General features: G+C 40.2%; 1 protein-coding gene across 32 annotated transcripts in view; it reads right to left on the reverse strand.

The window, feature by feature from the left end:
* Positions 1-16,441, reverse strand: part of AFF3 (ALF transcription elongation factor 3) — a 571,712-nt gene that overhangs the window by 516,585 nt on the left and 38,686 nt on the right. For 28 of the 32 annotated variants that reach the window (XM_082747049.1, XM_082747043.1, XM_082747033.1 and 25 more), the window contains exon 2: positions 16,202-16,321. The exons of the other annotated variants lie outside the window; for them this stretch is intronic. In XM_082747049.1, the coding sequence (XP_082603175.1) occupies positions 16,202-16,254 (53 nt within the window). In that variant the 5' untranslated portion in view covers positions 16,255-16,321. The remainder of the gene's footprint in view (positions 1-16,201; positions 16,322-16,441) is intronic. 32 annotated transcript variants of the gene reach the window in all.

The raw sequence follows: 16,441 nt of genomic DNA on the forward strand, positions 1-16,441 counted from the left end.
AGAAAGTAAAAATACCAGGGACCCACAATCCCATCACTAAATACTAGCAACTAAAAAGCTTATTCTTTTAATTTCATTAATCTCAACCTGAGATGTAGAATATAAAATTCAGAATTTATTTTGGCTTCAAAACTATCTATAATATTTGATTAAGAGAAATGTTTCCTGGTATACCCACAGTTCTGGAAAATGTGGAGGGAAAGATACTTTTGTTTATAGAGCCAAGAAAATTAAGTGGTGAGAAATAGAAAAGATTTTGAAGCAACAAAAGAAATTCTTCCAGGCTCACTAAAGAACCCTAAGCTGTTCAGGTTTTACTTTTCTTCTAATAGGTTTTCTTCAAAATACTCCAGACCTGTTGCATCTTGGTGTTCATACAAACTAGAAAGTAATGGCTACATTTTCAGTTATTTGTTTATATTCTTACTTTGGCCCAGTCTCCCAGAGATTCTAAACACCATTAAGTACTTCATAATATTGGTGTGGACTGTTTCCTTCTTCAATTTCATTAGAATTAACATAAAAGTGGTATCTCATTCCAATAATATTGAACATGCGTCTTAGATAACACAAACTGAACATACATAGAAAGGAAAATTGTTCATTATTTCAGAAAAGCATTACATTTGTTTCTTTTCTGAAGATTTGAATACAGAAGCAGCCTACTCTAAAATCTAGAAGGTGTAAAGTGAACCAAGAGTAAGCCTAAGCTCTGAGGGGGTCCTGCTAGGTTCCAAAAAAATCGTTTCATACCCTTTATCCACAGGATCTCAATAAACACAAATTCATTCACTCACATCAATGGTCAGTTATCGTTCCCTCTGTATTTATAAGTTACCACATCTTTTGTTGTTCAATTGTGTTCTAAACAAAAATCAAAACCAGACCCAAGTTATAAGCAAAGCTTCAGTTAAAGAAAACATTAATGTAGGTTTTCTTTTCCCATAAATCAAATAGTTTATTGCTTGATTCCCTTCCAATTTATATAGAGAATTTACTCTTTATTCACAATTTGATTCTTATTATTAAGTGGCAAACAAAGTCAAGTTATTAATTGAAGAACCTGGACATAATAATTAAATAATAATATTCTCTCTCTACATATATAGAACATATTCTACATATATAAAATAAGGCAAATTGCTTAAAAATGAAATATAAGTAAACATATGCTTTCAAAAATAATCTCCCTACTATTGTAAAGATGATAACATGGAAACTTGGACTGCTTTATCAAAGGAGGGTATCTGCATTTCCTACTGATGTAAGGCTTGGGCTTATTACTGATTATTAGGCCAATGAAATGGGAGCCTTAATGATGTATGCCACATACTGCAAAAGCTCTTTCATTCCCTCCACCAAGAAGATGGCATGTTCCAAAAAAGGTATACTCTGTCAGCCTAAGTCCTAGAATGAAAAAGGCACACTAGGGCACAGCTGACCTTCAATTGCCACGTAATATGGGTAAGAATTACACTTTGAGATTGTAAGCCACTGAGATCTAAGGGTTATGACCACAGCATTGCCTGACAAAAGCTGACTAATACAAACTACAACCCTAGCACTTAACCCACTTTCTCATTTTAATTTATCTGTAAGTAGAAAGACCCGAGGGATGTCATAAACCACCTTTAGGAAATGTTGATTTCACAATTCAATATGAAAGAAATATGTACTGACTCATCTTAGTTTGCCAGAATCAAGCAATTTGATGTAAACTATCCCTATACTCTGTAACAGCAATTAATGTAGTGATAAGAGAAGGGAATCAAGAGAACAGAAAGCACCCAAATCCAAAGTCTACAGTAACAATGAATATATCACTTAGGTTCACTGGACAGATTGCAACAGGCTGTCATCCAGCTGGAGAATCTGAGGTCATTCTAAATCTGAAACCGGGGAGCAATCATATCGGTATAGATAAAACAGACATAGATATGAGGTCAAGGTACAGTCATCTATCTGAAATAGTAGAAAAAACTCAGTTTGGTATTGATGAAAAGTTACTAGAAATTTTGTCACCAGGACTATCCAAAGTCATTGTTCCTAAGTCCACCTAAAACAATTCAATAATATGACTCCTTCACCAATTTTCAAGTTCTCTGTCTTAATTGGTTTTTATTTTAATTGAAATGCATATAATTTAAAAAAAAATAGATGTTTCTTAGCACATACAAAGGGATCCTTATACTAACACTAAAGAGGATTGTGAAGTCACAAGAAAATATTTCTACTCTCAACTGAAGAAAATATTGGGACTATTTTCTGTTCTTATCTGCTGTAGTCATTAAATAAACATAAGCCCAGACCTGAAAAAAAATTTATCAATTTTTTTTTAAAGATACAAACTGAAAGAGTGACTCACATAAATGCTTCTAAAATGTTTTAATCCACAGAATGGATACAGCCTTTGAAAACAATTACTAATAAAAACATTAAGTAACCATGAGAAAAGAATAAAGAATTAATAATAAATTTACCATATTCTGAGGCTCCACTATGTGCCAGGCTATCTGTGTTTATTATCTCATTTAACCTTCAAGATGCATCAGTGGCACAGGCATTATCTCCATATTATACAGGAGGAAATGGGCTCAGAAAGGTTAAGTCACTTGCTCAACTAGAAGATGGCACAGTCATAATCTGAACCCACCGCATGCTGGCTCCAAAGCCCTTGGCCTTCCCATTATCAGATGGTGTCTTTCTGAAATTTTGTCACCAAGTAGATTTTTAACGTACCTTGAAGTCTAATTTGTCTTATATTCCAGGATTTTTACAGACTTAAAATAATCTTTGTCATCTGTCTCAATATGTCACCATTCCTTACGCCAAGAATCTATTAATTTTATTTCCCCTGAAGTGCTTCTGACATAAATTAAGTCCATTTACTCTTTCCATTATCAAAGCAACACTTTTTACAGAACCAATCCTATAGCTAGAAGAGACAGTATTTCTGTAGAAATGAAAAAGAAATTGTAGAATAATCTACACAAAAAAGAATCACCTCACACACAATCTCAGATTACTTTCATATAGTAGTTATAATCATTTTATTGCTGCATCATCATTATCATTATTAATAAAGTTATATTTAGGGGTTAATGGTAGATTTGACCAGCTGTGGTAAACAGTTATTACCATTTTTTCATCCATTAAGCTTGTCGAAGTAGTGGCTTTATGAGAATACAAATAATTAAGAGAAAACAGATATAGACGATATATTTTTATACATTTTAAACACTGACAAAAAACTAGTAGCTGAAATGGCAATTACAATCTTTGTACAGTAAAACCTGTTTAATTGGAATTCTAGTCCAAAATACACAATAACTTGGTCACAATATACTATTCCTTCTGAATTAAAAAGTTCAAACTCATTCTTCACATCTTTTTTCATATGTACTTCACTGTACCTGCTACAGACCATAAATAAATGCACATGAAATCACAAACACTGTAATGCTGGGAGGGACCTCAGAACTCGTGCCCTATGATTCTGTCACCAAGAGACGCTTCTTCTCTGCTGGTGACCACATGCGAGGCCTGGAGCATGGCCATCTGGACTAAAACCCCAGCTCCATAAACACTAGTTATGAGCCTTTAGATTGAGTTACTTCACACTTTTGTTTCCTGCTCTTGATATAAAATAGAGAATAACAGAACCTACTCACAGGTTATGAAGATTAAATGAGATACAATGCTTGTAAAGGGTTCAATACACTTCCTTACATATAAGAAAAACTAAGAATTCTTGAGGCCAGATGGGCTAAGTGTCCTTCTCAGGAGATACAGCCATTAAGTGTCAGAATACCATCATGGGGCACCTGACTGTCAGTCTTGTGTGTTTGAAAACACTTTTTTAAAATCCATTTTAAACAGTCCTCAATTAGAAAAGTCTACAAATTTTTTCCTGGCTACAGAGCTTCATCCAATTACTTCCAAATCAAAATTACTTTTAAAAATACTCTAATTAAATTACAGATGGTGTGACAGAGATTTATGCTAAAGTGGTGTACGCAGACTTTTCATTCATTAGTCACTTATTCCAAACTGTCCATAAAGCATTTATTATTTACATTTTAGAGTCTAATATTTGATACTATCTTCTTCTCTATGGTTCCATGCTCCAAAACTTCCATTTCTCACAGATATTTGTTTAAAAGTCTCTGCCACCCCCAACGTATCGATATCTATAACCACCCACGAGCTCTTCACTTGGCTTGGCCCAGCCTGCCCTCTTCCTTTTCTGAGATATGCCTCCATCCATTTGCCCCCTCTTTCCCCTCTTAATCTCTACTTCCCCACTCCCTGTTCATTCTTGCACCCCCACGGCCAGCCTTTCAACCACCTCAATCTTCTCGTGTTAACTCTCTAAAGCAATTGAGCAGGGGGACCCCACTTTCTCATGGTCTCCTACCTCTCCATTTGTTTTCAACCTTCTTCAAGGGCTGCTTTCCCTCCCACTGCCCCTCTGTGTCCTCAGCTAAACTCCCATTCTCTCTCCCTCTTCCTGGATAATCTTGCCCAATCTCACAGCTCTCATCAGCGCCTGTATGCAGATAACTCCCAAATCTTTATTTCTGTCCTAACCTTCTCAACCATCATTATCATACAGTAAACTCTCTACAGGCAATTCTACCTGGATGGCCCAAGGCACTTCAAGTGCAACCTATTTAAATCCAACCCCTTCATCTTTCCCCACTCAGTTTGCTCCTCCTCTTATATTCCCTACCTCATCACACAAGCTAAAAGTTCTAAAAGCATCTTTGGTTCTTCATCCTCCCTCATTTCTTTACTCAGTCAGTCACCAAGTTCTGCCCACGTAATCATCTAAACACATCTCCCCGGCCTCCCCTCCCCTCCATCCTCATTGGCCTCAACTTGGTGGCAATCAATTCCCTGACTGACCTCTGGATCCTTACAGTCACCAGACTCAACAAAGGACAATGCCTTCTAGAAATAATGGTAAAACGCAAATGTGACTATTTTGTTCCCTACCCAAAGCCCTCAATAGCAGGCTATCACCTACTGGAAAATGTTGAAGCTCCTTGGAATGACAAGCAAGGCTCTCCGAGGCCTGGCTCCCAGAGATCCTTTCCCCCCACTCCTCCCCTGCTAGTCCTTATCTTAAATGCTTCACACCGGCAACTTACCTGCATTCATCATTGTTCACAACATGCTATTTTCCACATTTTGTCTTTGCTTACCCTTTGCGCTACAGTACCTACCCTACTCCCAGCTTAACTCCTATTCATCCTGTAAAACTCTAATTAGATGTCATTATCTTCAGGAATCTTCCCTAAAACCCCACACTGGGAAGGGCATCCTTTTATGTACTCCACAGGATTCCCTATTAGATCATATAAAAACTCTACTGAGATTATTTGAAATAATCTGCTCCAGGCTAAAGTATAAACATACCAAGGTCTGGAAAAGTGATCTATTCACTTTTGTGTCTGGTTCAATAAATGGTTGTTCATCTCAACCCAGAAACCTATAAATCTAGAGGAAGAAAGTTACAAAGAGCAGCTTAAAGCATCCATACTGTGTTACATTATTGTATATGTTTTAGGACTTTAAAATATTACTTTTGTCCTGCTGAGGAATAAGAGTTAGGAAAAGAATAGAAACTAATTTATGTAACTAATTATCTACCTAAATATTAGAAACTAAAATACCATACTTCCTTTTTAGACTATAAACATTTAATTTCCGTACTGAGAACTGTTAATTCAGCCTTGGAGTATTCATTCAAGTTGAGGGGAGGGAGGGGAAGGACGGCTAGGTAGCAGGTAAAATATGCCAGCTTTCCCACAACAGACCTTTTTCAGGTGTTGCACTCACAGTAAAAGATTAAACTCTACTTATTAAAAACAAAACAAAACAAAAAACACTCTAAAGGAAAGTCACCTTAAAGATTCAGTTCTCAGGGGAAGCCATGCCATATTCTGGAGAAGGACCAATCTTCAATGAACGGAAAAGAAGTAGGAGAGTCCATGTCATACCAGCTGAGCAATCCTGTCCTACACATGGACACACTTCTGAGGACTCAGCAGGCTCTGCACACAACATCTGTCCTGAGCTCAGATTATGCTATAGTAGCAGATGTGTCTGGTGCTCAGACGCAGCATGGACTTTATCTGCATCACCCTAACCTGAGCCCAGACAATACAGGCCAGGTCAAAGGCTTCATCCTACAGAGTTATACATCCAGAGGTACAACTGGTATACCACAGTAAACTATTAAACCATTTGATTTTACATCAAAAAGAGGAGGCTATCACATACGGATGTCAGCTGGAATAATGGTTTTCCCATTACTGTTGATGCTACTACATATTTCCTCAGGACAGCAGACAACCCATATATTTTGCTCAAAGTGTCCCACCTTCCCATTAGGTAAGTTCTTATTTCTACCACCACTGCAGACCATGAGAAGGGCTACAGGACAATCCAGATAGTAGATGGACCAAAATACTCCAGATCCCAAGCCTCTGTTTCAGTGAGCTGCATGCAGAGTCCATGCCCCATGAAGATACATGGTTCTTAGCCTGAGGTAACATCCTCAAACTCCAACAGCATTTTCCTGCTTGGCAATTCTGAAAAATGACACCAGTCGGATCCCTGCCATGGAATATCATTGTTATAAAAGGGAGCAAGCAAGGAAGGACCATGCTGATGGCCTGTCTTCTCACTCAAAGGCCAAAAGCCTGAATAATGTAACCAAAGTTCAGGATTTAGCTGACCATCACCAGTCGCTTTTCTTAAGGTTCTTAAGGAGTTCTTAAGGAACTCGTGTGTTTCTTCTCCAGACCCAAGAGAACACACCCCAGACTCTGAGAGTCCTTTTTTCCCCTGAGAGTTGTCCAAATTACCTGACTATTCTGCTATCTGTATTATATATTGACAGCCAATAAACAGTGTTTTCTCTCCTGTAAAAGAAAACACACTAATTTGGTAATACTAGTACAAACCAAGGCAAAAACCAAACACTTGCTTTCCTTATTAGGGGCCTGATCTATCTTCATGCTTGAGGGAAATCATTTCCCTCCCTTCCTCAATCTTAAAGAAAAGTTAAATTAGTGGAATAATTACAAGAAATTATTAAACACAATTAGCACCATGTCCACTAGAGGTATAAATGAGTCTTGCCACGAACAATAGGCTAAAAGTTACCATAAGCATTTCCTCTGTCGGTTCACATGAGTCCCAAGACTGCAAGATTTGAACTGGTCACTATTACTCCTGAGAAGCCACCTTTCTTTTCCAAATCTAAAGTAGTCACAATTGTTTAGACCCAGCGTGGCTTGCTCCTATCAGCAACAGTCTCCTATGCCATTTCAGAGAATGGAAATGGGTATGTGTGCACACGCGCACGCACACACACACACACAAAACCTCATTAAGAAGATAAAGTAAATAAACTCCTTTCCAGTCTCACTGCACATTCAAAGTCAACTGTGCTGTATTTGCTCACATAATCATTTCTATCGGCACTTATTTTTCTAATGAAATAGGACTGGAAATTAAGCCCGGAAACTGCAGCACTATCTGACCACCTGGTGGACTCAGGGCACTCTGTGGTCAGGGCTGAGGGAGAGGGTAGCTGGCAGCGCTGGAGAGAAGGCTCCCACCTGAGGTGCCAGACACTCGTCCTTGGTTCCACTTGGAGTTTGAGTTTTGATTTCTCCCAGGACACGAGGAAAGTTGCAATTTACAGCTATGACCACAGGGTAGTGCCGTCATTCTGCAAATAGCTGCCCCTCTTCCCCACCACTGCCACCTCCCTCTCCCTCCACACCCTGCCTCCCCAGTTCCCTTCCAAAGAGAGAGTGGCTGGAAGAGAATGCAGACATTTGGTCTGAGTCCTGGGCACCTACAGGAAGGACTGAGATTCCCTGACAAATCCAGAGGTGCCTATAAGACCTGGTAGGTATCCAGTTACTCTGAGCACTCGCTCCTGACACAAAAGGGCCTGGCCTGCTCCTGACACAAAAGGGCCTGGCCTTCAGAAGGACTGACAAGAACTGTAAAGCTGTAAAAAAGGATTAGCCTATTTATCACAAACTTTGTTTACTCAGGCTTTTATGTTTATTTACCACTGTATCCCCACTAGGATACAATTAACCACCCCCTCACTCATCAAAGTTGTATCAGAAAGACCCACAAAAATAAAATAAATGCTGCATCTAAACGTAAATTCCTGACATTATGGAATTGTAGTGTTATAACGCAAACCCTGTCCCACAAAATAAAGAGAAGAAAGCAGTATTTTAAAAGAGCTTCTTTTTAAACAAATTTTTGTCCTTTTAGTTCTCACTACTCAAAGCTTGGTCTATGGACCAGCAGTTTACGATGGAGCTGGTTAGAAACACAGAATCACAGGCTCACCCTGGACCTATTAAATCATAATGTATATTTTCTCAAGATCCATAAGCTATCTGAAGACGCGTTACTGTCTGAGAAGCACTGGCCTGGATGATAGTTAAGTACACTGACCTGTGTTCTTAGAATAGTTTTCTAAGCCCGGAGTCTTTTCTTTCTCAAGATACATCGTATAGAAAAAACAAATATATCTTGAAATTGGAAAATAAAAACAGATTATTACCCAGAACTGGTAATGATCCACTAAAGGTTTTTTCTATCTAAAATGCCATGTAACTAATTAACATTTCAATGAACACTGACAGAAAATTTGTTCTGTCACTTCATAACTCAGGTAAACAGTAGAGGCATGACAACAAAAATTTAACCAAGACCACCAGGCTTATATTACAGCACTCCAAAGGATTTCTGAAAACTAATTTCCTGTCCATAAAAAAAAGAAAATTAACATTGTTTTCAGCGTCAAGGTAACACACAACTCTAAGCTTAGCTGTTATATTAGTGGTCTTCAAATTACGGTTCCTTTTGTTTACCTCAGCTAACAATGAGCCCCCTGGGAAGAAATTATGTGAAGAAGTTTAAGTATCCTCTATGCCATCCTCCACATGTGAGTGGAGAATTACAAAGGGGAAAAACACATAAGAGAAAATTAATGACTTCTGTACTTTGATTCCCACTCTCCTACAATAGGAATGATCAAAGATTTTTAAGTTGGAAGAACTCAGATAACTTACTGTTGTGGGTCCACTGACCCAGGAATCTTCTTCTACCATGTAGCTAGCAGGGCATCTATAGCTTCATATTGATAGGTAATTGTTACCCTCCAAGACAGCCAGGAAATAACCCCTTCAGGTACTCTCATACCCACTGACCTTACCGGTGCCCTTAACCCGGAACAGCTCAAGGCTCCCTTCCCAGTGAAACTCCTTCAACCCCTCCAGGGCCCCTATCATGTCCCCAGGGGTTAGTTTCTATGGACTAAACCCATTTCGTTTCTTGGATGGTGTGGTGTCCTCTTACCCTGGTAATAACTGTGTATTTTGTTTCTATTGAAACTAAATTATGATTAGCCTGACATAATTTAATGAGACCCACAGTGCCAAATGAAGTCATTTGATGTAATGGGTGGTAATTCAATACATTCTCAGTGAAACATCAAAGATTATGTAATGGTTAATATATCTACATATGTTAGTAATACAACCACAAGTAAGGGTATATTTGTCTGCTAGACTATGATATACAACTAAGAAAAACTACCAACCTCCACTCTAAATCGCCCCTGGATCCCACTGCCAGGGACAGAATTCTATACCAGATGGATGACCTGACCCAGCGTGGCCTTTCTGTATCCCTCCTTGTTTATGATAAAGAGACTTTTTAAGGAAGCGAAGGATATTAAAAGAACTACATTTGGCATTCACAAAGCAATTGACACTTTTATTACTTAACATCACAACCTTATGAGGTTGGCCAGTATAAGTGCTGTCATTTTATAAGTGATTAAACCAAGACTGAGAATAGGAAATGAGAAAAATCGTGAGCTGCCCAGGGCCAAACAGAAAGCAAGGTTGGAGCCAGCTGAATTCAGAAACCTCAATTAAATTCCCAGACAAAAGAAAACGGGCAACATTTAAAATAAGTTTTATGGATTTCACTTTGAAATAAAACAAGGAAACATTATGTTACCATTAAATGATATTAAAATAGTCTTTTATGGCCTTGATTTTGCTACCAAGACTTTATTTTCAAAATAAAGAAAATTTAAACAGGCAAACTTATTCCAGGTTAAAAATTCCATTTATACACAAAAAATCTTGCATTCCTTTTGAGATTATTTTTTCCCTAATTTGACTGCTAAGCTAACCAGTATTATGCCAAAGGGCCTCGTAGAAGTTGCTCCATCTAAAGTGTCATTGATTAGACCCATTCTGGTTCACAGAGACATTCTCCCAAAATAGATACTGAGCATTTTATAACCCTCCTACATTTTCACAAAAGAGAATCTAGAACACAGGAAGGAACCATTTCCCCACACATAATACTCATCTTCACTGTCATCAGAAAGCATGTGGTTAAAATTCATCTGCACATCCAGTGTGTATCCTCTCTGGTCAGTGTGGCCCCCAGCCAAAGCCTGAGTCCTCCACTTCAATACCATGCATTAGCCACTCTTCCCACCTGGTTTTCTCCAAAATACACCTACCCACAGCCAGGCTGATGCTCCTTACAGATGGGAGCAGCACTCAGCACCCTGCCCCCAGCACTCCACAGCTTCCTATGGACACCTCCTTGCCTTTTGCACCTAGGCAACCAGACCCCTTCCAGGCTGCAGCCCACAGCCCTGCTTCAAGCTCCTAGCCCTGAAAGTCACTTGTAGAAACATTTTCATCCCTGCAAATGCTAAGGTCTTTCCTGAGCTCCAGGTATGCTCTGGGGTTCTCAAACAAAGAGAACCACTGCTGACAACCATACAGCCACTGTGGGCCACTCAGAATGAGCACAATCAACCCGCCTGCCCTCTACCAGTCACCCTGCAGAGAGCATGTGAAGGGTCCCTGCCTGCCTCTCTCCTGCCTTCTGTGTTCTACTGAACTGCTTTAACCCCAAGAGACCACAACAGGGAGAGTGGTAGGCCTTAAAAGGTTTGCTTTGCTGGGGCTGTAGGAAAAGGGTCAAGGTAGCTGAGGGTCAAGGTGAGGAATTTGGAGCAGTTTTCTGACCCTATACAGGACCCAGGAAGCCTAACTAAGAAGGCATGAGTGAAGCCATGGCTTGGGCATGTCCACTGGCAACTGATTTGAAGAGGACCAAATGTGTCAGTAGGTACTACTGGGAAACACCCCTGTGTTGTTAGTGGCTCTGCTTCACTCCGCCTCCCCCATAGAAACATGGGGGTGCAAAGGGTTTTCAACCCATGAGAAGATGGAAAAATCTGTAAAAAATAGAATGGAAATAGAAGATAAAATATTAAAGTGCATCACACAAAGTAAGGGTAAGTGTTATTTTGTGACAGTTGTTGCAGTTATGTGTATGTGTACCCACAAAAGATCAAAACGTTAAATGATTTATTATTGTGAATCATGGTCTAAAACGTTTGAAAGCCACTGTTCTATAGTACCTATCATATAATAATGCTTAATACTCTATGAATGCTTGCTGAATGAGCAAATTGATAAATACAAAACAATCCATTTATCACAACTTCAAAGGTTCCAATTTGAAAGAATATAAAGTATAATGCCTATCTGAACAAAAGTAGATGGATTCTGGCCTATGGGAAGCTATGGGGGAGTGCGGTAAGAGAAATCTGAATATTTCTATTGTATTTCGATGGACTTTTCCCCCAATAACTAAAATGTTTTATATTTAAAGAAGATTAAAGACAATTTTGTCCAACTTCATTTGTAAAACTTTTCCCATTCACTGAAACTACCTACTGATTACAAAAGTTCTGCATCTTTAAAATGCTTGGTATAGGTAATTCCATCATGATTCATAAAAGGATCTTTCAGAGACAGCATGAAAGCCTTTGTTCAAGTTCTTTCTTTGCCCAAATACCCCGACCCCCACCATCTGTAAAAATCCCATTCATCTTCCAAGGCTTAGTTCAAAGGCCACATTTTCCATGGAAGCGTTTTTGTTGTTGTTGTTGTTGTTTTAACTCAATTTTTCCTCTTTCTTCCTCTACCAGCCACCCTCGTCCCAAATATGGTCTTTCTGAACCACGAGGGTTGAAAACTTCCTTTTTTATTTGTATACTCCTCTCATTCCCCACTAGATAATCACATGTATAACCCACAGTTCACTCATCTTTGTACTCCTTATAGCAATCAGCACAAAGTCATACACTTAAGAAATTATCAATTAATATTTAAGTGATCAAATTAATATTAAAGTGAACAAATATTTAAGTGAACAAATTAAAGTAATGGTTAGCCTGCTAAAAGGGATGGGCATTATTTCAAAGGCCCTAAGGAAAGGCATCTATGTCCAGCAGCTTATCAAAAGCTGGTGGAGAACAGAAAGGAGCAGATGGCAAAAGAGTGAGAATTTGACAAGAGGTGCTGTTCCTCAGGCTATTAGTCCCTGCAAACTTACTGAATCCCCAACTCTTTGGAGACCCAACTCTATCCAATGAAGCTATGGAGCCAGGTGCAGGATAAGTGCCTTCACCTTGTTCCAAGAGTTCTACTCTGGCTTTAAACCAGAAATGTAAAGTGAAATTAGAAGTAGAAATTAGGGCTACCCTTTTCAACTTTAAGGCTGAAAGGAAAAACTAAAAGAGCTATCTAGACCAAAAGGCCTCCTTTGAAAAATAAGTATGGGTGTTTGGGCAGAATGGGGGGCAGGTACAAGGAGGTGGAGGAGATAGTTCTTGAATTACTTGATTTTTTTCAACGATACTGAGCTTTTCTCTTCAGACTGTCTATACAGTCATTTGGAGGCGCTTTTTGTGGCCACTAGACTCAGGTAGGTCTGGTTCAAAGCCATAGTCACAACTAATAAACCACCAATTTTTTTTTTTTTTTTGGAAGACAATGCCTACCAACTGGAAAGAACTATTAGGAATTAAAATACCATTCTCCTTTGCCATTAACCTGTACCTTCCCCCACACTATACAAAGAAACATTTTTTCCTAATGAACTAAAACAAATTTTTAGTGTTTATTTTAAATTTATAGATATTTATAAGTTAACTCATGTCAGGCAGACATGGTTTGCTAAATCATGGTATTTTTTTTTTCAGATTTTTAATTTAAGATCAGAATCTTTAGGGTTCTGACCTTCTCTTTCTTTGGTATTTTAATAGAACCTTAACTTCCAGTCCATTAAGGTTTTGTTTTGTAATTAACTTCAGAGTCGCCCTCATAAACTGGGAAACATCTGCAGTACTGTAGAAAATGCACAGGGTTTAGAGTCAGAAAACTGAGTTTTGAGAAGTTAATGGTTGGTTCCAAAAAGGCTGCTCCATTTCTGGATGTGTGATCTTGGGCTGATTACCCCTTTGTCCCCACCCTCAATGTGCCAATCTGTAAAATGGGAATAGTAACAGATAATCCTTCCTAGGGTGGCTGTAAGGGCTAAATGAGCTATAACATGTAATGCTCTTAGAACAGTGCATGGTACATGGTAAGCAATCAGCCAATGTTAGTTTAAAATTTTTGCTCTCAGTGCACGTGGGTGGCTCAGTCAATTCAGCATCTGCCTTTGGCTCAGGTCATGATCTCAGGGTCCAGGGCTCCATGCTCAGTGTCATCTGTTTCTCCCTCTCACTCTGCCCCTCCTCCTACCACTTGTGCACACACATGTGCACACTTTCTCTCTAATAAATAAATAAAATCTTTTTTAAAAATTCCTCTCTCATTTGTTTTATGGTCTCAGTAGTGTCCTTTTACCATTCAAAAACTCCATCTCCTTATCTATAAAATGGGATTCCTATAACTTATCACCTCCAAGATTATAAGATTCAAATAAGAAAAAAATGGTTAAGAAAACATGTGACACACAGAAAGTACTCAAATGTTAGTTATTTTGGATCACTTATAAACTTATAAATAAACCATAACACTAAGTTAGAAAATACTATGCAAAAACTCATCCCTAAATTGAGAACATATCTATGTTAGAAATGCATCCTCAAGAAGGATGGTTTATCATTAACCTATCAGAATTATATAAGCTTTTGTAAAATGTAAATTTTACATCTGCAAACTAGAAACACTCTCTGTCAAGCCAAAATTTCCCACTATACTGTAAGCAAGAAGGCCTGCACATTTTTGTAAGCCAAAGATAAACTGATGCACTGATTAAGTGCTGATTACATGTACAGCAACTTTTTTAAAATGCTTAATTTCTTTCATTTAAAACAAATGAAACTTTCTTTCATTTAAAACTTTTTCATTTAAAACTTCATTGAAATATTTATTCAAAAAAAGAATAAATGTACTGTTGGTAATGTAAATTTCAAGTCAATGCAACAGATATTTACTGTGTAACTGTGCTCCAGGTAACCCAGCTGGCAGCTAAGGATGCAAAGAGAAATAAAGCTTAGACCCTGTGCTGGAAAAGCCCACATATTAGAGCTGATAATTTCAAAATATTACTTGTAAAAGTCATGAGGGGGTTTCAATTTGAATCAGCAAACTGACAAGCACCATAAAAACATGCCAAAGCAATAAAAGTTCTTCCCTTTGACTGAAACACTGTCTTTTAAAAGCAAAAGTCATCTTTAAAGCACAGTTTCTATCTAGAAAACTATTGAATTTGTGCCAGAAACCGACGTTTCTAAATGTAAACCTGTAAAATAATGGGTATCTGTAAATGAAAGGCTGAAATAACCCCAGGAGCAACAAGACAGTAATTAGCAACTTTTATAGAGTAATAACGTGTTTCATATTCTTTCTACACTGGCTCTTTGAAGTTTCCAGTGTAATGTATAAAAGTTTTATTACATTAGGGCCCATCCTTGTGTATTTTATAAGCACCAGCATTATGCAGAGCATGCGGTAGTTACTCATCAATAGATCTTTTATAAGAAACTGCTCAATAATGCACTAGCTTTGTGTCCAGTTTAGTTTGTTACACCTGGCTTTAGAAAGATAAAAGTCACTAGAAGGCTATCACTGGAAATAACCCACATATCATCCACATAATCTATAAATCTTAGAACAGTTTAGCTTTAAAATTGTACATTGCATATTCATGTGCACACCACTTGCAGTTTTAGACACATGTGAACTCTTTACTGAATTAAAGCAAAAAAAAAAAAAAAAATTACCAGAGGCAGAACAGAGTGCAGTTAATATGCTTGTTCCAGCAGATGTTCATTCCCGTAAATATTAAACATAAAACAAGTTCCTCCAGGAATATGCGGGCAGTGATTTTACCACCTGAATAGGGCTGGTTGGAAACATTTGGGGGGGGGGGGCGGAATAAGAGGGATGCCAAAGCAGCCAATGGGATTTTTAAGAAACCCGCAACGAGAATTAAACTGCTTCTAGCGGCGATTTACCTACAGCAGCTCTTCAACGTGAGAACGCGGAGCAACAGATCCCGGAGTGCTTCCCCGGCCGCCCGCTCCCCAGGCTACGAGCTGTGAACGTGGAATAAAGGGACACGCGGGGAGCCGGGATGGGGAGGAGGAGTATAACTGTAGTGAGGTGTGAAGAAAGGACCCAAAGGAATTGTGAACCTCGAGGAAATGAGTCTCCCTGGGCCAAGGCCTCTGGAATTCCCGCACGGAGAAACACTCGCCCCCTGCCCCCGGTGTTCACTTTCCATCTCGGGTGGGAGCGGGTAGCAGACAGAGAAGATGCAGCCTCCCAGACCCGGCGCCTCCAGGGAGGAGGCTGGAGCATCCTCTAAGGGCACTTCGCAGCAGCACCAACTCCAGGGGGTCGCTGGTGTGAACCAGAGGCTCTTAAAGAAGAGGGAGGGCGCAAATGAAGCGAAGGGAGGTGAGAGGGGCTGGGGGCCGAGGGGTGGATCCCCAGGCACTAGTGACACGTTCTAGAAATCGGGTCTTTTTCTCTCCATGGCTGCGCTCTGTCCCCCGGCTCCCTAGATCACCAGCGCCTGGGCTGGGGCGGGCAGCACCGGGCGAGAGAACAGGAAAGGGGGCAAGAAGACGGGGAGGCGACCGTGCATCCACACAGGGGAGACAGGAAGGAGCCAGCGGGGGACCCGGGGGGCGCCCCCGACCCACCCACGGCGGCCGACCGCTCCTAGCCCCCAGCCCAGGTAAGGGCGCGCGGGCCGCCGCGGCCGCCCCTCGCCACTCCCGCCTGCCCAGGCGGCCGGCGCAGGGACTCACCACAGCGACTCGAGGTCCCATTCCTGGAGCAGGGCTAAGTCGAAGCTGTCCATGGTGGGAGGTGTCAGCGCCGCCGCCGCCGCTGCCGCCGCTGCCGCCGAGGCTCGGGCCGCCCGCGCGCTGCAAGGAAAGGCGCCGCTCAAGGTGCATCCCGGCCGCGCCGAAGCGGCCGCCGCCTGCCCCCTGCCCGCCCCCGGGTCGGGCTTCCCCGCGTCCCCCGCCTCCGACTCCCAGCCCGCC

Source organism: Mustela nivalis (genome assembly GCF_964662115.1).
Source record: "Mustela nivalis genome assembly, chromosome: 8".
In the NCBI taxonomy this organism is placed as follows: Eukaryota; Metazoa; Chordata; class Mammalia; order Carnivora; family Mustelidae; genus Mustela; species Mustela nivalis.